Source organism: Etheostoma spectabile, chromosome 11, assembly GCF_008692095.1.
Source record: "Etheostoma spectabile isolate EspeVRDwgs_2016 chromosome 11, UIUC_Espe_1.0, whole genome shotgun sequence".
NCBI classification, from domain to species: Eukaryota; Metazoa; Chordata; class Actinopteri; order Perciformes; family Percidae; genus Etheostoma; species Etheostoma spectabile.
Window position 1 is genome coordinate 20452965 of NC_045743.1, and position 23568 is coordinate 20476532.

Genomic DNA, 23568 nt, shown 5'->3' on the forward strand with positions numbered 1-23568 from the left:
TCGTGCACCGGTGCCCTCAGACGAATAGGTGGGATTATTTGGGGAGGTAGAGAGACCCCATTCTATTTTATATGGCCATGTTACGATCTCTAGTTTGACGTCCTGCTCCCTTTGTATGCTTTTTCTTCCAGGGCAACACACATGGTGCAGTAACACTAATATTGCTTGCTTGATTTGACGGCTTTTGTAAATACTTAGGTAGAAAGCTTGAAACCTTAGTAACCTATTGAGTGTCAGTAATACTGTACTTATTCACTTATTTTCTTTGTGATTATTTCTTTTATTTTTCTATCTGCGGTGTCTAACCCATAAAAAGGGACTGAGCATGTATGACTGGCAGTGTCATACTTCACTTTAGCACGTTAAAAGTTAATCACACTAGGTGACATTTTCAATACACTGTACAAGGGTTTCAATGCTTTCTGAAATGTGAGCAGTCATCACAGAATATCCTCTTCACAGATCCCCCCCCCCCCCCCCCCTCTTCCCTTGTCCACATGATTCCTGCAAGTTGCCACACCAGTGTCATAACACTCCCTTACAAAGAGGACTGTCTTTGTTCATGAATAGTTTGGATTTGTTAGAAAGGGAAGAAAAGAAACAAAAACAGTGTAAATGTGTGTAGGTATATGTATGTATGCATCTGTCTATGATGTGTAAATAACTGAAGCATAAGATTTTGTATTTACTAAAGGATAAAGTAGAGAAAGTGGGTTGGACCTGATAAGTTGTTTATGAACTTCTTCCTACTCCTTTTTGAACATGGGAATTTTTTGAATGACTTTCAGTCATTTTGGAAGATTGTGCGGAGAAGTACACAACCTTATATATATATGTCATTTTAATTATATATATGTATGCATGAATGTATTTGTGTGTGTGTGTGTGTATGTATATGTGTGTATATATATATATATATAAATATAAATTAATCTGCAACTATTTTGATTATCAATTTATCGGTTTGAGAAATCTTTTCTTTGAAAAAATGTAAAATTTCTCTGAATGTAGCTTATTAAATGTGAACATCTTCTAGTTTCTCCTCTCCTCTGTAACAGTAAACTGAACATCTTTGAGTTGTGGACATGAGGCATTTGATGACGTCATATTGGGCTGTGGGAAACACCGATTCACATTTTTCACCACTTTCGAGAAAGCAATTAATCGACAATGAAAAGGATGAATAGTAAGTTGCCGCCCTAGAGAGTTTATTTCTAATACCTTCATATGCAACAACATGGTAAAGGCATGCATCCCTGTGACCTTCACCCATCAGGAACAGACTACCACCCGCTGCCTCTGTGTTGTTGTGTGTGAGCAGTCTCACCATGACATCAGCTGTTTCTCTGCCTACAGTTGTTTTTGGTAGCCACGTTAGCTTTGCTGCTGCCTTCATACAGACTGTGGCCTGCCCACGGAGTGATGTCCTCCTCTATCCTGTCCGGCAGGTGCCATGGCACTGTAGGTGCGCCACCGTCAGACACTAACTATGTGTTAGAGGCTTAAATATTGCAATTCAGTCCAAACTAAACTGCACACAGCAACCAAAATATAGTTAAGTTCAGGTTATGGAACCTACAGCAATGTGTATGATTTATTATCCTTGAAAGTTGAATGTCCTTATAGTACTATTATATTTAAGCATTATGTTAATATGAATTATGTTGATACAGACAACACTCTGTGTGTGTGTCTGTGTGTGCATAACGGTTTGTTTATGTGTCTGAGAGCAAGTGTCAGGGAAATGGGGTGAACAGCAGCCACAAAATTGTCCTCGGTGGCCCCAGACTCTCTCTGCTCTCTACACTCAACCCCCGTTAGTTTGCGTGTGGATGTGCTCTTTAAAACACTCCACCGGGTAGAGTGTGTACCCTTAATGCAGAAACCAGGGTTTCCAGGACGTCCCAAGCCCCTTTGCTGCAAGTCTTTCACTCTCTCTCCTCATTCCTCTCTGTTTCTGTCTAAATAAAAAGCATGGCAGGCCTAAACAATATCTTTAAAAATGACGTGGTTGCTTCCCCTATGATAGCTGATATTATCTGTTTCTTTTCTCTGATTTTCTGCTGATGGTTTTAGTTCTCTGCCCGTAACAAATGGGACTCATGAGCACCTCAGCTCACGGCACCGTCCGTCCCGTGGTTGCCGTCTGATAGACCACATCTTTACCTCTAGGTCACATTTAGAGTGGTTTGCTCCGAGACTGCTAGAAAATAAGCAGACACTTAGAGGTACAATGTGTGATATTTCTGCCATCTACCAGCCTGAAAGATATCCTTTTTAGAATAGAATATGACCTCTCGGTATGTGGTTACTTAACAAGTTAAATGTGCCACAGTAACTATACTAGAATCTGCCTGGCATCTGGTGGCTTTGGTGCAAGCTACATCTACTGTAAGCTTTACAGTACAAGGCTGGACTCAGTTATGTTTACAGTCACACTGGATCTAACAAATTCTAGCTGGTTCTATTAAAACAGGGTGAACACATGCTGTATGAGCCATGTCCCTGGGAGAGAGTGAGCATTGGAGAGCCATCAGGTGGCTGTTTATCAGTGAATTAGACTAAGCAGCCGTTGTTGGCAAGGCCTGCACCTAGCCAGAGAAAAAGCTATGACATCAAAATATGAAGAAACAACATGGGGAGAAATGAACAAGACGTCGGTCTGGCACATTTTGACCAGAAACCAAGAAATATAAATACCAAGTCTCTGTCCAAAATGTAGCTGTCCTAGGTAACATATCAAACACATCAGATTCATCTGTTTTGAGTCCCATTAGTCCCATTTACAGCAGTGATTGACAGTGAAGAATCTCGGAATCAGTCTACCTCTACATTTCAGTCTCTGTGTCTGTTTCTCAGCAAGGTGTCGAGCAGGAAAAGACTACACAGCGGTTGTAATATTGGCACTAAGTGCCAGCCAGGTCTTGGCAGTTTTGTCTACAGGTTTGGCAGTCACATTAGCAGGAAGGTAGCTTTTAATCGCTCACGGTAGAAGCAGCGTAATGGAAGTGTGTTCCTCCAGTGCCACGGTGTACTGAACAAGATCAGATAGAATAACACAAAGCTATTCTTCCAAAATCAGGTAGACTTGTTACCATCAGTCTAACTGCAGTGAAACCAGTGGGAAAAAAGTGAGTCAAAACACTCTAAATAACCTTGAAGAGGTTTATGCCCACTATATGCTAGCACATTATCTTACTTTCCACCTCTCTTTTGTCTGTCCTTTTTTTCAGATTACAGTAGTCCTTCTAGCCTACATCTATCCTCCCTCCTACGTTTTTTTTGAGTCTGCACCTTTTCATGTCTCTGAGCTTCTCCTCTGTCCTCGCACATCCTCCTCTCGTCCACTGGGTGTCCGTCTGCTGAGAAGTGTTTTTTTACTACTGTTAGTAGATGTGTGTGTGTGTGTGTGTGTGTGTGTGTGTGTGTGATGAAGCTGTGTGAACTCGAACGCATGTGTGTTCTAGTGATGCACCAATGAGAAAATTGTTGCCGATACCGATATTTACCGATGTCGATATCTCTGTACAGAAAACACATTTTCCTGATAATCAAATATAAACTATTTTACATTTTTACTAAAGTAAAAATAGTTACTATTTTACTTTTGTGATTTCTTTCCCCAAATGACTGATATTGGGCACCTTTACCTGTGTGCAAAATATGACCGTCATCAGATTTTTAGAAGAAAAAAACAAGTATTTATATAGAAATACATTTTTATAAAGGACAGAATAAAATGGACAGAACAGACACTGGCTTTTGCAGTTTTCTGAACAGTGAGTTCATTAACTAAGTACTGTAACTGCCAAGTACTTTTAGTAATTTTAATTGCATTTTGTGTCTGTTAAGGAAGCCCACAAATGCACTCGATTATGCCCCTATAATTGCCATTTTAGCTAACTGAGAGCTATGGGCATTAGCTGCATTAAGTCCATTTTCCTAGCACTGGTTTGGCTCATTTTTTTCTATTGGCAGCTCTCGAATAGTATTAGTTATCAAGATTACTGTAAACATTGGCCGGAGTTTAATTTCATTTGCATCTATCCGAAAACATAGCCGGGCCTACCTGTATGTGAGCCAGGGAATTCTTGGACATGTAACACGGCGCTCCTCTTCTCCTGTAAATGTATGCATATGTGCAAAAACAAACATCCCCCCCCGCCACACTCACATCTTCTTTATCTTCTTCTTCTGATAATTATTTTGGATTTGGACAGTTAAGACGCTGTTAAGCGTATCACTGCCCTTGACAGGTCAGATTTAGATCGAAATTCTCACACACACACACTCACATCTAAGCCTACACACACGTCAAATACACATTCACGTCGGCCGTATTTTGACGTCGGTACGATAACGATGTGTAAAAAAATCGACCATATTGGTGACAGTTTTTTGTGGATTATTTTTCCCCTTTTAATGTGTTGCCCCATTCATGCTAATATAGTTTAAAAATATTTAATTAAATATAGTTGAGAGAGAGGGAGTGTGTGTGTGAGAGAAAAAGAGATTAGTATCAGTATATCTGGAGGAGGACACTCTCTTTCAGTCCAGGAAGTGAAGCAAGTGTCGTCTCTGGAGAAAGTGAACTGGAAAAGACGTGTGTGTGTGTGTGTGTAACCCTGTTTTGCCTGTGTGCTATATTCATCTGTGTGTTCTGTGTTAGTGCTGTAGGGTGTGCTCCATAACGCGGGGTTACTATAGATCCCATGGTCTAGTTTCTGCCATGCCTAGGGTTTGGAGTTCTGCTGAATGAAGCTGAGTCACTATGGGGTCACTGCTGGCCAATCCCACCTCAGGAATATGATGACACCGCTGCAGTCTCCAAATGCTGGCAAACAACTCAATTACCCATCCCCGTTTCTATAAGGAAGTGATTAAGCCACCAGACATCTACAGTATGTTAGCTTGTGTTGAAGCATGCCGTGATTCTTACCTCTCGCAACAATTTGTGTATCATCGGCCTATCCCTGTGCAAGGTATTGACTCCAAATGATCATGCAGCTGACCAACAGTAGATGTCTGTGGGTAACTGGGACACAGGAGTTGCAGCAAAATGTAACCCGTTAACTAAGATGATTTGGCAAATTGTTGATTAATGAACATAAATGAATTGTCTTTGCTACAAAATGTAAATCTGTTCAGTTAATTGCAAGTCCTGTGTAAATTTAAATTATACTTACAGTATATTTTTATATTTTTGGGTTTTCATTGCCCTGTCTGCGTCACAATAACGAGTCGGCGTGACTCTGTCTACATCTAATTTTAAACCGTAGGAACAGTCGCTCCTTTTCAACTGTAATCCACAGCTCATGTTAGCTTTCGAGCTCATCTACAAACACTGGCACGTTGTCTTGTGCTGTGGCTTCGTGAGCCAACGACCGACAAACAGCCAGGGAAAAAGTGCACGTCTTTTGTCAGTTTGAATAGCTATACAGCTAATGGTGTTTAGCAGAAACACTTGAAACATCCTTAAGGATCTAGATTGATTTCTGAACACTCCTGCATACGAAAAGCAGGTTTTGAGTCATTGGTTTGTCAGTTAGTGTAATTTCAGTTGAACAGAAAATAGATCCGGTCCAGACAAAGCCCAAGCTGTATGGGGCAAGATTATGCAGCCAGGTATGCTGCATAATCATAAAGGACTCTGCAATAAACTACAGCCTTCTGTGTTTGTGTAGCATGGACTCATTTTGGAAGTTTACAGTTTAAATTGTTCTGTGTGCTGGTAAATTTCCTTCTTCATAAATAACAAAAGCGTTTCGGTTGTCTTTTTGCAAGCCTAATTTGGGAAACTGAGTCTTCCTTTGTCAGGGATTAGGATTGTTCAGTCCCTGTAGAAAAGCACAGCACCCCCAGCTGTTCTCTCTGATTGAGAGGAAACTCTGCAAAGGCGGCGACACGTTGTGTCTTGTGCTTTGTGCGTGTGCGTGCGTGCGTCTGTGTCTTTGTGTGGTGTTTCCATTGGTAATGGGATCTGGGGTCTGCTGGTTTTTCCAGCTGTTTTAAAGGATGAACAGGCTACATGGGCTTTAGTGAACTGGGATTGGTGTCCGTGGGTTAGTTTGATCATAGGTAGGGCTGAACAATTGATCAGAAATATATTGGACGCATTCTACAGACCTAAGAACCTACCATCTTTGTTTGGTACGGATTCTGAATGAAAATGAGAATAATGATTCAAAAATGATCATTCCCTCCTATATTATGACTCATACCACAATAACAATATCCACATTGTTCAGCCCTAACAGAGGTTGGTCCATGAGATCAGCGATAATACCTTTTGCATACTCTCTGCAACTTCCTTACATCTTAAATCTGGTCATATCTGTTCATCAAACGAGGACCACCCTTTTGACCACTTACCGGTTTCTAATCAGCAACAGCGGTCGTTGTGCCGTAACATGAGGAATGTCTGTAGGTATATCCTACATATTTGTAAATGTGGCTACATTGTGTTAAACTGAAAATAAGGTTATCGTCTACCTGCGTTCCCTGGCGACCTCCGTGTGGGGGGCCGGGGATAAGAGCAGGCAGGCGTGTGTCAGATCTGTGCAGAGCACCGGAACAAAACCACCACCACATTGCCCACAGTATGATGATAAAATCCAAAAAGAGTGGTTTCTGTGACTTGATGAATGCTTTTAATATACTAATGTTTAAAAATACAAAGACAGCCAAAATACACAGAGCTACACACAGCTCAAGCAAAGCCAGTGAATCAGATCACTCAGGACGGTGTGTGAAGTGTGTGAGGCGTCAGATTGCCAGTTTTGGAAAGTTACAGCTATTGTTGGATTTAATAGATTTGTAGAAAACAATGAGAAGAGAAAGGAAAAACTCACGAGCCTCACGTGTTTAGGATAGGATAGGTCGGGTTATGGAAAACGTTAGGCTGTGGGTTGGAATCTCTCTGTATAGCCAAAACAAAAGAGGCATAAAGAACCTGGATGATCCCTGAAAAGATGTTTATCTTTATATTCAACCACGCACTCATGTGTTTCCTGTCTCAATCTGTTTCATATGCGATGTGTTTATAGCCAGGATGTATGCTGTAGCAAACAAAAATACTAATACAGGAGTAGAAATGAGAACCGAGCACGTCTGTAGGAGGATTTGGGAAGGGATGATGCATGTGAGATTTGGGATTTGGGTCTAGAGCCTTACGGGGGGCCGTCTGTGTGTCTGTGTATTTGTATTTTGGGGGATCGGCATGTAGATGACAGCAAAAGGTAGCAAGCCATCTGTCTGCAAAGAGTCTGCAGTTGTTGCCATGTTCCCTTTTGTGACTCAACTTCCCAGAGTTCAGAGAGGGAATGAGAAAAAGAGTGGAGACTATACCTCTAGTGGCCTCACTAAGAAAGGTTAGAAAGACCTCCTGCATCAACCTTTCCCAAGAAGGGCTGAACTTAGATTTAAGGAGAAGTTGAGTTTCTCTGGAGGTTTACACCATTGTTAAACTCTGCTGATCCCTCTCAGAGCTCTCATCGAGTCTTTGTCGGGGGCCTGTAAATGTAAATGTGCTGTATTTATATAGCGCTTTTCCAGTCTTAACAACTGCTCAAAGCGCTTTTACATCTACAGGAAACATTCACCATTCACACACATTCACACACTGTGGCCGGGGCTGCCGTACAAGGTGCCACCTGCTCATCAGATAAACATTCACACACATTCACACTCCGATGCGCAGCACCAGGAGCAACTCGGGGTTCAGTGTCTTGCCCAAGGACACTTCGACAATGACTGCAGGGGCGGGGATCGAACCACCAACCTTCCGATTGGCAGGCAACCGCTCAACCACTGAGCCACAGCCGCCCCTCCCTGTCATCAGTCTAATGACTGTAATTCCCCCCCGTTAGAGAACAAAGGGAGTGATCTGAGGATCGGGCCTGTTGACACCGGGCCTTCTGCCTGCTGGGATGTCACTACCTGTTCTTCCAGTGGGAGAAAAAGACGCATGCGATGACATAAAATGGGAATGTGTAGATGACAATAGACTCCAGAGCAGGAAAGCCCTGTGTTTCTTATGTTTGGACCTGCCTCAGCGTTCACGCTCTCTGGAGACCAGTGTTTGGATCTCTAAGTAAAAGCATTTGGTATCTCTACTGATGTGCAACCCATTACTGCCTTGTTTGGTGTTAATGCAAATTGGTCATTTAATATGCACAATGTGATTGCGTTTGCAACAATTGCGATGCGACGCCTCCTTTTGTTAAACTAGAAGGGGTCTAGACCTGGCTGAAAGATGTATTGTTTCACTTAAAGTTGGTCAGAATAAAATCTACCCTGCAGGGAAAGTTAGTCCCAATTCTACAAGGTATGGGGGGACCTTTTCTGAGTCATTTTTTTATAAATTGAAGGATATAAAAGACAGGGGTGACCGTTTTTTGAGGGTTACGCCTCTGTCTGTAGTACGGTTATGATTTTAAGTGTAGCTCTCTTTCTCTAAGGTGCACTGTATTATGGTTTATAACCACAAAACAATGTCAGGGGAGGGCGGGTTGGGACATATCTGTCTTGTGCACTTACCTGTTAAATACCAATGCAAATAACTTAAAAAAACAAATAAGTTGCATGAGAAGGAATAAAAGGATTTTGCATTTTTCAGCAGAGATAGAAAGTGAAAAATCCATTTATATCTTGAGCACTGTCTCCATACTCTGTTGGCTCAGTGTATCACCACCTGGTGATAGCAATGTTATACTACATCATAAATTATCTAATTGACTTTTACTTTATTGACAAGTTTCAAGGTTTCAAAAATTGCACCATGCTCTGGACAGGAGCCCAGGTGATGCATATGTGTTGTTATGGTGTCAGCAGGGCTGTTCTCACTATGCGTTCATTGAGCAGCTCACTTACCCCAAGACAAGGAAGGATGTAGTCCTGGGTCCTGTGCTTTTATATCAAGGTTTGGTCCCAGGGTGCACAGTCATGGTGCACGACTCAACATGGGTTCACGTGCTACTTCAGGGCCCCGATCTCTTTACAATCTGCTGTTGTGAAGGTTGCAGGACCCCAATGTCATCCATAAACCCAGCACAAGCACAGGAACGTAAAAATGTTCTACTTACCCATAATCCTTTGCAAGAGAAGATTTCTAATACAGCCTTTAACCTGGTCTTGCCCATGGCTGTCACTAAGATAATTCCATTATTTAGTTATTATGAACTGTATGTAAGGATCAATGTGGTTTATTTGGAAATGCTTTTTTAGAATTGTATAAAGATGTGTTTATGTGTTTAAATGTGTCTCCACCAGGTGGCTCTGCTTGGCCTGGACCTGCTATCTGCCTTAGTGACAAGGTTACAGGAGCGATTCAGGACCCACGTGGGAACAGGTCAGACTCACATTTATTTATATTTTTGGGTGGTTTGTGTATTGTAAACATGATCATAATATATCATAATTTTCTCAACGTAGCTGCAAGCCTCCGACTTGTGAGGAGGGATTTACAGAGCCCTGTGTCTTTTATGGCCTCAAAGACTCTGCTTTTAAAACATAGAAATAGAAAAATAGGAAATGTGGAATTTTAAGGTTACTTTTTGTCAAGTTAAATTTCACAGCATCAGTCCCAAAACCTAATATTTTCTTGGTAGTTAACCGTTTCCCTCACTCTTGGGGATTCTCACCAGCTTCTCGGTTTAACTAAACCATTTTAAAATGAATTGAAGATTATCATTCAGCTGCCCTTCTTCTAAATTGAATATCTGAACAATGAGATTCTGTTATGTAATCTAATAATCATTCTCTGCTCACTATCACGTTGATCACTGGCCATTCTCTGCTCCTCCCCATTTCTTCACTCAGTTTCAATAAGAAGAAATTGTTTTACAATTCACATTGTAACCAATTAACCAATTCTGACTGGGTTTTTGTGGATGCCTGACAGTTTGTCCCACCAAAGGACAAATCCAGAAATACATTTTGGCTTTTTATGTTTGAATATTTTTGTAACATATTTAAGAAATGTAAGTCAAATGATGGGATAGCAAGAAACATGTTAGTAACACAAAGCCACCGAGACAACACTTCTTTACAGTGTAAATTACCCAACACTCACTATTAATTACCCCCCCCCCACACCTGTGATGTCCCACTGCTAATCTGTTTTACTTTTCTTCAGTTCAGGGTTTTGAAGTGTTCCCCCTGTTCTCTTTCCCCCAGTTCTGCCCAGCCTTATTGATCGATTGGGGGATTCAAAAGACCAAGTGCGAGAACAAGACCAAACAGTGCTGCTAAAGATCATGGAACAAGCTGCCAGCCCGCAGGTACCAACACACATTCTCTCTCACCACACACACACACACACACACACACACACACACACACACACACACACACACACACACACACACACACACACACAGAGAGGTCATTTCATCCATGAGTTTAGGATTCCAGCACACGGCCTGAATTATTCCCAATGATTAATAATGTAGATTTGCTGCCAATATTCATTTTCTTTTTTTAAGTTGCTGTTACGCTGAATGACCATTAGTCTTAGTCTTACATGGCATTAGTTAAAATACAGCTTGTTCAAAGTGATGACGTTCCGTACTGAGCTCTTAGAATGAATCTGGTTCCCAAGCCTTTGATATTGAGATCCAGAGGTGGAAAGAGTACAACAATATTCTACTTAAAGTGCTCATATTCTGCTTTTTGGTGTTTTACCTTTCCTTTATTGTTATATAATTTCATTGGCATGTTATAGGTTTACAAAGTGAAAAAGCCCAAAGTCCCCCCCCCCAAAGGGACTTGCCATCTCCAACAGAAACCACTGTTGACAACCTGCTCCAACCAGCTCTGTTGTAGTCCAGCCTTTACTTCAGAGACAAACGTTATAATGCTAGCCTAGCTGCTAGCATGGCACGCCCTCATACTCTGCTCCTGACTGGCTAGTAGTCCTTACCTAGGTACTGTCAGGGCCCTCATACTCTGCTTTTGACTGGCTAGTAGTCCTTACCTAGGTACTGTGAGGACTAGATTAGGACTGAATGTAAAGCTGATTCTGGTTTTGGATGGAGACAAATTCTCTCTTTTGATACTTTAGCACAATCAAGCAAACAAAACATGAGCTGGCTGTTTATGGCTGTGTGTGTGTGTGTGTGTGTGTGTGTGTGTGTGTGTGTGTGTGTGTGTGTGTGTGTGTGTGGTGTGGTGTACAAAAAAATAAATAACATTGTAAAGGCTAACATACACAGTGCATAGGACTATATATGCTAGCAAATAATAACAATAAACCTGCTATATTCACCATTAACAGGTGAAGAAGAAACAACACCATCACTAGCTAACTAACTTTAAATGTACCAGAACTACAAGACCAACACAACATCAGGCTTTAGTAAACTGACACCACAGTTATACCACTGCAGTTCCAAGGACACAACACACACACACACACACACACACACACACACCACACACACACACACAAACTCAGCAGATTATCCTCCAGACAGATAGTCTCTTTCGCTTTTCTCTCACTTTATTCTCCGTGTGGCGTGCGATTCTCCGTCATGCGCTCACAATCATGCCTGATAGACGACCTCTTGTACAAAACTAAAGTAACGAGCCAGTTTTGTAAAATGTAAGGAGTAAGAAAGTACCGACGTTCATGTTAAACTGTAAGGAGTAAAAGTAAAAAGTCACCACAAAAATAAATATTAAGTAAGTAAAAATATCTGAAAAATCTACTTGAATACAGTAACAAAGTATTTGTACTTTGTTACTTCCCATCTCTGTCCCTCACTGGCTAGAAATGGTGATAGGTGTAAACCGAGCCCTGGGTATCCTGCCCTGCCTTTGAGAAAATGAAAGCTCTGATTAGCCGAGCTGCAATCTCGCCCCTTATGAGGTCATAAGGGGCAAGATTACCTCCCCTTTCTTTGCTTGCCCCCCATGAGAGAGAAACATCATGACTGTCAAACGAGCAAAGTGGCAGTTGGTCAAGGCCACGCCCCCCAGCTTCCACATTTTCCACTTTCCACCCTCTATCCATGGACATAAACAGTTGGGTTTAACTAGATGAAAATCAATGATATCAGCAAATTGATCATTATTATTATTACTTAAACCTTTGAATAGCTTTTAAAGCACCTTTTTCCACAGTAATTGCAAGATGTGGTAAAAGAGATACAGGATGTATCCTGTCCTGCATGGTATTGCAGTGATCCATTAAGCAACAACAAAGCATATTGTTTTGGTGTGTGTGTCGTTGCAGTATGTGTGGGACCGAATGCTGGGAGGCTTCAAACATAAGAACAACAGGACCAGAGAAGGAGTGTGCCTTTGCCTCATCGCCACGCTGAGCACGTGAGTCAAACGCCTCTCGCTCCATTTACCTTCTATGGGTCGTAATGGGGAAGAGAGTAGAAAGCCACTATTCGCATCCTCCTTAATATCATTTCATTGTTTCTACAGTATTTCCCCAAGTATATAGTAAGTATAAGTCCTATCTTGTGAATTATAACGGATCTATGCTGTTGATGTCTTGAACTTTCCTAGCACTCATTTGATCATTTGCTGTTTTCAAAAAGTAGACATCTGAGACCGACTTCTTGTTATTACATTTCAAAATACTAATGTTTCCACTACAGTGTCCGAACAATAGGTGCTCTTATATTGTCTGTGTATATATATATATATATATATATATATATATATATATATATATATATATATATATATATATATATATATATAGCCCACATTTGTCCATTGAGATCATTTATTTGAATTCTTGTTTTCTAGATACGGAGCTCAAGGCCTGACCCTCAGTAAAATTGTTCCCCACATATGTAACCTCTTGGGGGACCCCACAAGTCAGGTATGCCTGCTCATGTACTTTTTCGCTGTTGTGAAATGTACTCCATACTAAAGGACCTTAAAGTTCGGACATGTGCTGTCAGAAATTCCAATACTTGGAGAAACAATGTGACACAGAGCAAAGACAGATTCATTAAAGACTGTTTTGATAATCAAGATCAAATCAAGTAAAAATGCCTAACCACCCGCAGGTTAAAGTGTTAGGATTAGCTTTCATTTAGTTGTCAACTAAATATCTGGAAGAGTTTTACTGTTGGTTACTGATGATTGAAATAACCCATTCTTAGGGTTTCTGGTTACTGCAATTATATTTGACATTTAAAGAACTACATTATTAAATAATCAAACAAGCAAACTAATTGATTACTATAAATTGATAATGAAAATAGTTGTTTAAACAAATACTGTCTGTAGCTTGTCATTATGGGTTTTCACTGGGAGGAAGAGTTCATGTTCCTTCCCCTAGTGGCAGCTTTGAGTAGTGCAGTTAAGCATGGTGGATTGGTTGAAACAAGGTCCAAACCCAATTAATCTAAACCAAATGTAAGAAACAGGCCCCAAATGAGTCAGAGTAACCTGTCAGTAAGGACCAACATACAAAGGTGTCAATGATTTGACTTGTTGTGGTCACCAGGTGCGTGACGGGGCTATGAGCTGCTTGGTGGAGATCTACAAACACGTGGGTGAGAGGGTGAGGATGGATCTCAGCAAAAAGGGCCTGCCACAGTCACGGTACGACAACAGGAAGCTGCCAACCTGTCACTGCCCACTCCTTCCGTCCTTTTCTTTTGTCTGTTCTTCTCTACTTTTGCATCCTTTCTCACTTTCTTGTACTTACTCCTACACACATAGAGGATGGTGAGAAGAAGATGTTCTCCCATGTCTAGACACTAAAACCCTTTCTACACATGCACTGCAAAACGGAAATCATGTAGCCATTACCCAGCGGAGCTGTATAAGAGAAGGCAAACGTCCGGATCAGTCGGAAGGGAAATCAAACGGTCTTTACCCAGCCAGGTCCCTAGAACTAAGTCTGCGTAATGAAAATTCTCATCTAGGGAACGGGCGTGAACTTGAAACCCGAAGAAAACAAACATCTGAGGGTGACGAAGAAGAAGAAGGTGATCCTGTTGTGTGCTACATGTGAGAATGGGAGACTCTGGACTATGTAGGGACCTGATTCCTTGTACATTGTCTGGAGTTCATATGTGAAAACTTAGAGGTAGCAGGCTACATCACTCTGTTTCTCCCACTAGTGGCAGAATGAAATATGGCAGCTTTAGAACACTGATCTACGTGGGGAGCTTTACACTCAGTTTCCAGTTTCTCAGGTATACCTATCTTTAAAAAATGCAGTGTGATACGGCAGTCATGCAATAGATTTGCAGCTTCTCAGTCAGGTTCAATTTCTGACAACCTTGGGTTGTGATTATTTATATTTCTGTTAAAAACGTCCTCATCTTCCCATGTCTTAGACTGCAGAAGTTACTCTATGCCTTTTTCGTTCCTAGTGTTTGATATAAGCTCACAACAGAACACCACAGCTGGATTTCTAACCACTAACTCTGATTTGTAGTCATCTGTCACGTAACCAACCCTGAACAACAGGGTGCCAGAATTTCATAGGTTAGGTTTGGACGAGCTGTATGTCTTTTTTTTTTTTTTACCACATGCAATCTAGTCTAGATCAAGGAAAGTACATTACCAGGATAAAACCTGACAGCATGTGCCTAGTCTCGTTTTGCCGGACCATCCACCCACTGCGGACCACAGGAAGGTCTTGCTAGTCCACACAGCATTCCTGAAGGGAGAAAAACGTGCTTGGGTTTAATGGTATTTCTATAAACCAATCACAGTTGTCATGGGCGGCGCTAAGCACCAGACGGAGCCGCTCTAAAATAGTGAGAGAAAACTCAGATTGGACAGATAGTCTAGCTAGCAGTCTGGATTTACCCTGCAGAGATCTGAGGACCAGGTAACCATAGTTCTCAGATTGGACAGATAGTCTAGCTAGCTGTCTGGATTTACCCTGCAGAGATCTGAGACCAGGTAACCATAGTCCTCAGATTGGACAGATATTCTAGCTAGCTGTCTGGATTTACCCTGCAGAGACCTGAGGACCAGGTAACCACAGTCCTCAGATTGGACAGATAGTCTAGCTAGCTGTCTGGATTTACCCTGCAGAGATCTGAGGACCAGGTAACCATAGTTCTCAGAAATCCACCAGAGGTTAGAAAGAGGACAGGGACGGACATCCGGCAGAAAGACATGCATCTGGTGGAATTTCCTGCGGCATTGGAGCAATTCCATTGCTGCAGGAAGTGGAACATCATGGATATAGACTAGGCTTTGCCCCTCACCTTCCATTCTCAAAATCCATTCGCTTCAGGAAACAACAGCAATCTTTAAGCTAGTGAGCTACATGCTGAACATGTCAAGATTTGAAGACATTTTTGCAACCAGGCGGTCTTGCTTGGTTCTTTTGGGGAATGATGGTAAAGATGTACAAAGAATATGTTTAGGGCCTTTCCTCTCTAACTGGGAGGCTTTGGCGCTGATTGGTGGGACTGCATCCAGAGATCCACTGGTAAGAGAGAAGGACTTTTAGACATGTATCAGCTCATTTAAATAGCTCACCTCTCTGTATTGTGTGTACACTTAACTTCATTTAATATAGAATGTGGTGTGTGACACTTCCACCAAAACAAGTTCCTTCCTGAGACTATTTAGCAGAGCCCCCGTCTCTTAGCAACGCCCAAGACCATTGGGATTGATTTAAATACATGCAAACAACCCAGAGTGTTTTTCTCTGCATCTGTTGTGTAACCAGGGAGGAAGGTCTTAGCATGGTGAGACTACATGCCAGCTGACATGTGGAGACTGTTCCTTTTACCTTTTAGTGCTCTTGGTCCTTTTTTACACCAGACTATATTCCTCTGCGTTCCAGCATCACATCTCTCTCTGGCCTGGGTGCCAGTTTGTCATGAATGGGGCAGTTTTGATCCTGGCTCTCCCCGCTGAACAGAGCAGAGGGAGAGCCTCTCAACTAGGAAGTGATGGAAGGTGCAGTTCAGGGTCATTTTTTACAGCCCATCCTTCTCTCTGCTTCAATCTTCTCACGCATTTTTTTGTACTCCCCTTTCCTTTTGTCTTTTATTTTGTATCCTCTTTACATATTCACCACCACCTTTTGCACAATATTTCTGTTTTTTTTTTTTTTTTTACAGGTTGAATGTAATCTTCAACAAATTTGATGAAGTCCAAAGATCCGGGAACATGATGGTATCCTCCGGTTCAGGTGAGTGTTCCTCATGTGTGTCATTATGTCAGCTTGCTGTTGCAGCTTCAGATATTGCTTTTGTTTTTGTTATGTGCAATCCAGGTGACTCTTTGACTTTTTTTATATGCATCCATCCACAAAGTATACCCACAGTTTAAAATCAAGTCATTCAGAAACAGTCTTTGGGTTGCCAAAATGTGGCATGTTTTCATGCATTCATTGCTCTGTAGCTATCCTCTTCTGGCTTATGGTTATGTGCTGCAGGAGAAAATGCAAGAACTATCTGATGGCAGAGCTTTGTTTTATGATGAGTTAAGTAGCATTCAGAAGAAGCCTGCATTCATTTTAAGCAAACTTTAAAAAAAGTGTCCTTCTCTCCTGTATCACCACACGTCTTTCCATTACAATACATTGGGCTGTGCCTGCTTGTCTTCCCTGTTGCGAGCGTGTGTATTGCTTTGTGTGTGGAGGAAGAAGGGGGGGGTTGCAGACCAGAAGGACAGCCTGGGGCTAGAGGGGATGAGATTTCTGCACAGGAGGTGGGCGTCCACCGGAGATTTAGATGTCCGTCTGCGGAGCCAAAGACCACAGTCTTCCAGAAGCATCCATCTAAACTATATACATATATCATAATCGACAGGACAAAACCGCAAAAAAGAGACATATTACATTAAAGAGGCAGATGTATTTGTCCATTTATGAGTGGTATGTGTCTTTGTAGAGTTGCGATCTCTGTGCAGGTGGAAGGGCCCTGACATCCTAACTGCTGACTTTGTCCCATTACAGCTGACTGCATCCACAATGCATTTAGAGCAACAACAGCTGAGCCAAGGAGGACAGAGTCAGACAGGGCTCAGCATTACAAAACAGTCTGCAGCATCACCTTCCTGCTACCATCCACACACAACATTTCACATGTGGAGTTCAACTGCCACAACACAACAACTTAATAAATCACGGGTGCTCGGATAGCTCAGTTGGTAGAGCAGGCGCCCATATATAGAGGTTTACGCCTGGACTTGTGGGCCTAGCTTTGACTCCGACTCATTCCCCCCCCCTCTTTCCCCACTTCTTCTGCTGTCCTGTTAATATAAAGGCTGAAAATACCTAAGAAAATAATCCCCCTCCCACCCCCAAAAAAGAATCACGTCATATATTATTTTCTCGATGAATGGATTAGATGTTTTGTCTATAAAATGTGGATTCAAACACAACTCAAAGATATTCAGTTTACTGTCCCAGAGGAGAGAAGAAACGAGAACATAGTCACATTTACCAAGCTGACATCAGAGAATCTTTAAATAGCAAACATTTTAAAGTGACCTTGACTGAAACTGACTTCCATTTTTTTGTGAATGGGACTTTTTCTGCACGGTCATACACAGCTGTATAATATCTTCTGTGGCTTGCATAAGCTTTCCTTAAACAATGGTGATGTCATGTGGTATTATTTTTTATTATTATTATTATTATTATTATTATATAAAAGCATTACAAATTGTAGAATTTTAAAGATGCTGGCATTTACCTAGCATGGAGTGTCTAAAGAAATATGCTATTGATCTGCATCTTGGGAATTGTAGGAGCTAGCATTTTTGGAGCTTGACCCATACTAGAGACTAAAAGTCAGGACATCTCAGCCTCTGCTGGATTGATTTGGATCATTATTTATTTTATCTCTAACTTTGCAATAACGTAAATCATTATTTCATCACTTAATCAGAGCAAAGCAGATTAGAACCCACATCCAATAAATTATGTAGTGAACAAACAACTTCTTTCTTTGTCTTCTAGTTTATAACACAAGTCCAACAATCTGGTCCTGGGTGGAGGCTATTGCGTGATAATCATCGTTAATTTAAGATTTTGACTATGAGAATCTTGTTTCCCTGTGTAGAAGATATAAATGGGCTCTCTTATATATACATATATCTTTTGTTTTCAGATTAATAATGCCTAATGAGTTTGTCCCATTCAACTTTAAGCAGAGTGGCTGACAATTAATTTGGAAAGTTAAGAGGAACATGCAAACATGACTCACTTTTGCAGTTATTAGATGGTGGTCATCGTATCCCCGGGTGCTGTAAATGCCCACTGCTCCCTTGAGGGATGTGTTAAACTACATGTATGTGTATGTGGAAAAAAAATACCTTTTCCTTTATGATACCTTTTATATTCATCAGCCGCGCTTGGCTCCTCACAGGCTCGACTTCTCTGTTTCACGCCTGCAATGGAATTGACGTAGTGACAGTAGATGTTGACTCAGTTTAATATGAATCCATTTGCCTCCGAGCTGTGAAGAATGTCTGCCTGGTGTTAATGTGGACAGATAATGAGTTTCAAAAATAAACTCTGCGTACAGAAAAAAGAGAGGACTTCCTGCAAATGATGTAAGGATTGAGTTAGAGTTAAAAGTACGGTAACGGTATGGATAAATGTATGTGGACAGCCATATCTACACACTATCAGAAAAATACCCTGCGTTGGACATTAATTGTGAATGTTTCCACGAGACACACAATTCCCTAATTCTGTCTTGTCTTGTCTTCATACTGGTGATAGGTGTACAAATCTTATGAGAGAGATAGAGGACAAGGGACTGTGGGGGGTAGCATAGAGATTGTAGAGGGGTAGATAGAAGAGAGGGAGGGAAAGAGCAAAACAAAGCAGCCATTTCGAGAGAGAAAGAGAGCGAGAGAGAGAGAGAGAGATGTAGCAGCATTCCTCTCTGGCTTCAGTGCTGAGGGCGACTTTGCACCATGACAGCTGGAGAAGGTAAGACTGGGATAGAATGAGTTTGTCTTCGCTAAGGTCAGATCACACACGTTTCATACAGATTCAAACGGCGTAGAGATGATCCATCTCCCCAGTGGTAGAAGACAAGAGTTTAAACTCTCTTATGTAATCTTTATCTTCTTACTGTTTGATTTAGTCTTGTTATGTAATGAAGCTAGGTGTGTGTCTGTGTGTGTGTGTGTGTGTGTGTGTGTGTGTGTGTGTGTGTGTGTGTGTGTGTGTGTGTGAGTGAAGAAGGTAACACCTTCTGTCCTCTTTCATTCATATCTCCGTCAGAGGAGACCGAGTCTCTGCTGCGTATGTCTCGTCCTCTCAGAGCCTTCCGTCACGGCTTGCCTGAAACTTCTTCCGTCTCGGTCCATGGCTGGCAAAATAATGAGAGCTGAGATAGTTACTGTAAATATGTAAACTAGGGCTGCATGATATGATTTCAATATGCCATATGGGGAAACGTTGAATATCGCGATAACAATATTACTTACCAATGAATGAACAGATATTAAAGTGCACTCAGTTCTGCCTTTCTGCTGCTTTATGTATTCTCCTAAAATACAAAAGATTTGCTTGTTGAATTTAAAACAAATGAAAGGAAATCATTCCTGAAATTCTATTATTGAACAAATTGAACATTGAATTGAATATAAAAAGGCACCAGTAATAAAAGGAATGACATTTTCAATTCAAAATACAGTTTACTGCTGCTTTCTTTTTTAATATCACAATCAATGTCTGATTGCGTTTTGAGATGTGTCGCAGCCTTTTGTGATATGTATATTGAGGCAGTTAATATTGTGATCATGATAGAAAAACTATACGTTGTGCATACCTAACGGTTCCAAATGGCTGTCTATAATTTGCGTAATTTTGTGTTATGCAATCCATTTATAATCGGGTTCATTTCTGAACACCTTTGCCCTTTATTGCCTCTAAAACCCTATGAAGTGTAAGCATTATTTACCACCAACTATAGCTATGTGGCGTACAATAATAGTAACCGACTCCTTCTGTTCCTCAAAATGTTTGTGACTAAATGGTTACTATATTTGTATCTACATGTTTTAGATCTTGAGGTGCAGGTTTAATAAGATCAGACTACTGCTGTTGCTTTGCTCCCAGTGTCGCTGCCACAGCAGGGATGAGGTTTCATTTCAACTGAACCCCAGGAATGGTTTTTTTTTTATTAGAATCTCTGAGTCTGAACTTGATCAATGTGTACCGCAGCATTTGTTGTAATCAGTAGCATTTTAAGATTACTCTCGCAATGAATTGATCCCATCATAACCCCCCTAGAAGGATGCAGCATACATATACAAAATCTGTAGATCTTAAGTACTTCATTAGCTTGATTGGCTTGATCCACAGCACTGATAAGAGTATTTATTAGATTACTCATTCATGCTGGTGTCAGTATAGATGGGAATTAAACAGAATCTGGGACACCATGCTCTCAATTAACTGTAAATAATAACATAAATGTTTCTGTACACACCAATCTTGTTTGTGGAATCTGAGATGTAGGAGCATGCCTGATTTTTCTCTTTCTGTTAACTAACAGGTATTTGATAAATCACTTCTCATTTAAGTGGGCTTCTCAGTGTTGTCAGAGTTTCTGTGGGTCTGTCTGGTTCTGTGTGGGACCATTCATAGCAGATCAATGCATGATGCAAACTCAAGCTTCAAATAGAGGCAGTATTTATAACCACTGCGAGGACTGTTGTTTTTAATTGTAGCATAATTAAAACAGGAAACTCTGAATGTGGGAGTTTGGTTGTGATTACAGAACATCAGCCAATGCATTCCCAGTGTCATTAACACAACGACAGAAGCCCTTTGGAGTTAGGGTTAATCCCTGAGGCTTTGTGTGTGTGTGTGTGTGTGTGTGTGTGTGTGAGCATCTTCAAAACTAGCAGTTTGCTGTTACATTTCGAACATTGCAAGTCTGTTTTTTTCCTGTGTTCTGCTGTGATGAGCAGGTCTGCATTGGTCCCCTTCAGTCCCATTGTGTCAGGGATTAAGCTTTTGCAGATAATCACGTGAAAAAATCTACTGAAATGACTTAACTGTGATTTTTTTCTTCTGGCACTGATTGGATTTCTTTCTGACGTGGCACACCCCTCCAACCACTTTGCTGAATGCAGGTTGATATACGTAAATGGGGATCCATCTCTAAAAGCAGAAATAACATGCTTCTTCTGATAGCCCTGAAGGTAAAAACTGGTTCCCAGGATTTTTAGACTGCCACTGATCATGGATTTGAATGACACACATGCCATTGTGTCTGCGTGGGTGCTTGAGCACTGTGTGTGTGTGTGTGGTCTAGGTATAGCTACATTTGTGGGGACCAAAAATTGTGAAAACAGTATACTTATGGGGACCTGAGTGCTTTGTGGGGACCAAAATGCTGGTCCCCATACCGTTAAAGGGCTTTTTGAGGACTAAGACTTGGTTTTAGGAGTAGGGTTAGAGTTAGGTTATGGTTAGGGTTAGGGTGAGGGTGAGGGTTAGGCATTTAGGTTTGATGGTTAAGGTTAGGGTAAGGGGCTAGGGAATGCATTATGTCAATGACTGGTCCCCACAAAGATAGGCAGACACGACTGTGTGTGTGTGTGTGTGTGTGTGTGTGTGTGTCTGATGCTATTGGTTGTTGCACAGTGTGGAGGAAGCTCTGAAGAAAGACTGTTTCTATAGTAGAAATCTTTTAGGAACTGTATTTTCTGTGATGCATCCCGATTTTATTTTTTAAGAGAGAATACTTGGAAATAATAAGGCTCAAACAGGTATTTATTTGTTCCCTCATTATTTGTTAAAATTCTTAGAATATATTTTAAAATATGTACAGTATTTAATAAATGTACATATTTTATCAAGCAGCTTTAAAAACACACAATTTAGTCGGTATTGTTTATATTTAAGGGCAGCATGGAGTAGAAAATCGGATCATCTTTTGTATGACTCAGAGTTGCATATTAATGATTACAATGACGCTGAAACTACACTTTAATCCTAAATACTTTAAGATAAATTATGATTAAAAGGATAAGTAGGGCTGCACAATTATGGCCAAAATGATAAGCACAATTATTTTGATCAATATTGAGATCACAATAAATTATCACAATTATTTGTTGATTTTAACCAAAACAAATTTTATTGTCACATAAGCTATTGATAACTGCTTTCACATTTATATTATGCTACATTCCTCTTATGTTGAAGTTGTGTGTTGTATGCCCGTTATCTACCAGACAAAATATCAACAGGGATTCGGGTACCTTATTATGGTGCCACTTAAATGTCTGCGCTTCTCTCTGATTGCTTCAGAACAGACGTCAGAGGAACAGAAACATGGCTGCATGTCACGCTAGTAAACACTAGTAACATGTTACACAGCAGGTAACGTTAGCGTTAGCTACAGTAGCAACTGGATTAACCAGGCTAACTGATAACATGTTACACAGCAGGTAACGTTAGCGTTAGCTACAGTAGGAACTGGATTAACCAGGCTAACTAATAACATGTTACACAGCACGTAACGTTAACGTTAGCTACAGTAGCAACTGGATTAACCAGGCTAATTAATAACATGTTACACTGCAGGTAACGTTAACGTTAGCTACAATAGCAACTGGATTAACCAGGCTAACTAATAACACGTTACACAGCAGGTAACGTTAACATTAGCTATCAGTAGTCACTGATTACCTCAGGCTAACTAATAACATGTTACCAGAGCAGTAACGTTAACGTTAGCTACATAGCAACTGGATTAACCAGGCTAATAATAACAGTTACACTGCGAGTAACGTTAACTTAGTCTACAATAGCAACTGGATTAACCAGCTAACTAATAACACGTTTACACAGCAGGTAACGTTAACATTAGCTACAGTAGGAACTGGATTAACCAGGCTAACTGATAACATGTTACACAGCAGGTAACGTTAACGTTAGCTACAGTAGGAACTGGATTAACCAGGCTAACTGATAACACGTTACACAGCAGGTAACGTTAACGTTAGCTACAGTAGGAACTGGATTAACCAGGCTAACTAATAACATGTTACACAGCAGGTAACGTTAACGTTAGCTACAGTAGGAACTGGATTAACCAGGCTAACTAATAACACGTTACACAGCAGGTAGCTGTAGCCTAAGATATAAAAAAGAAAAAAGAAAAAAGTTACACACGTGTGTATGAACTATGATATTCTGGCCATGGGTCAAGTTTGATTGTAGGAAGCCCAAATCGTGATGGTGATTAAAATTCAATTAAATGTGCAACCCTACGGATAAGTATTGTTTTATGCTAATTTTTTCTTATCTCGCAAATGTCATGAAAAAAATCAAAACCCACCAAAGGGATGGCCTAGATCAGGGGTCTTCAACAGGGGGTCCGCGGAGGTACTGCATGGGGGTCGCGAAAGCCCCCCCCCCACCCCCCCCCCCCCCCCCCCCCCCCCCCCCCCGCAATTTTTCCACTAATTGAAAGTGAAAATTGTCTTTAAATACACATTAACTTGAATCAACACACTGTAGTAAAAGATAAATGGAGGCAGAAGATGTCTTTCGGTCATCAATGCACACATGGCACTATAGGACCAGTTTGATATAACAAATTTTATACAATAATATAATTAGGGGGTCCCGCTCCA

The 23568-nt window shown here is 40.9% G+C and overlaps 1 protein-coding gene and 1 non-coding gene across 41 annotated transcripts in view; one reads left to right on the plus strand and one right to left on the minus strand.

The window, feature by feature from the left end:
* Positions 1-23568, plus strand: part of clasp1a (cytoplasmic linker associated protein 1a) — an 85531-nt gene that overhangs the window by 14697 nt on the left and 47266 nt on the right. For 39 of the 40 annotated variants that reach the window (XM_032529303.1, XM_032529304.1, XM_032529310.1 and 36 more), the window contains exons 2-7: positions 9271-9349; positions 10177-10280; positions 12236-12327; positions 12766-12841; positions 13475-13572; positions 16068-16138. In XM_032529303.1, coding sequence (XP_032385194.1) covers positions 9271-9349; positions 10177-10280; positions 12236-12327; positions 12766-12841; positions 13475-13572; positions 16068-16138 — 520 coding nt within the window. Of the gene's footprint in view, positions 1-9270; positions 9350-10176; positions 10281-12235; positions 12328-12765; positions 12842-13474; positions 13573-16067; positions 16139-18808; positions 18896-23568 lie in introns of those variants that run through there. The other variant, XM_032529339.1, reaches the window with a different exon arrangement.
* Positions 8762-8888, minus strand: LOC116698466 (U4atac minor spliceosomal RNA). The gene has a single exon (XR_004334213.1). It is a non-coding gene; the product is annotated as a U4atac minor spliceosomal RNA (small nuclear RNA).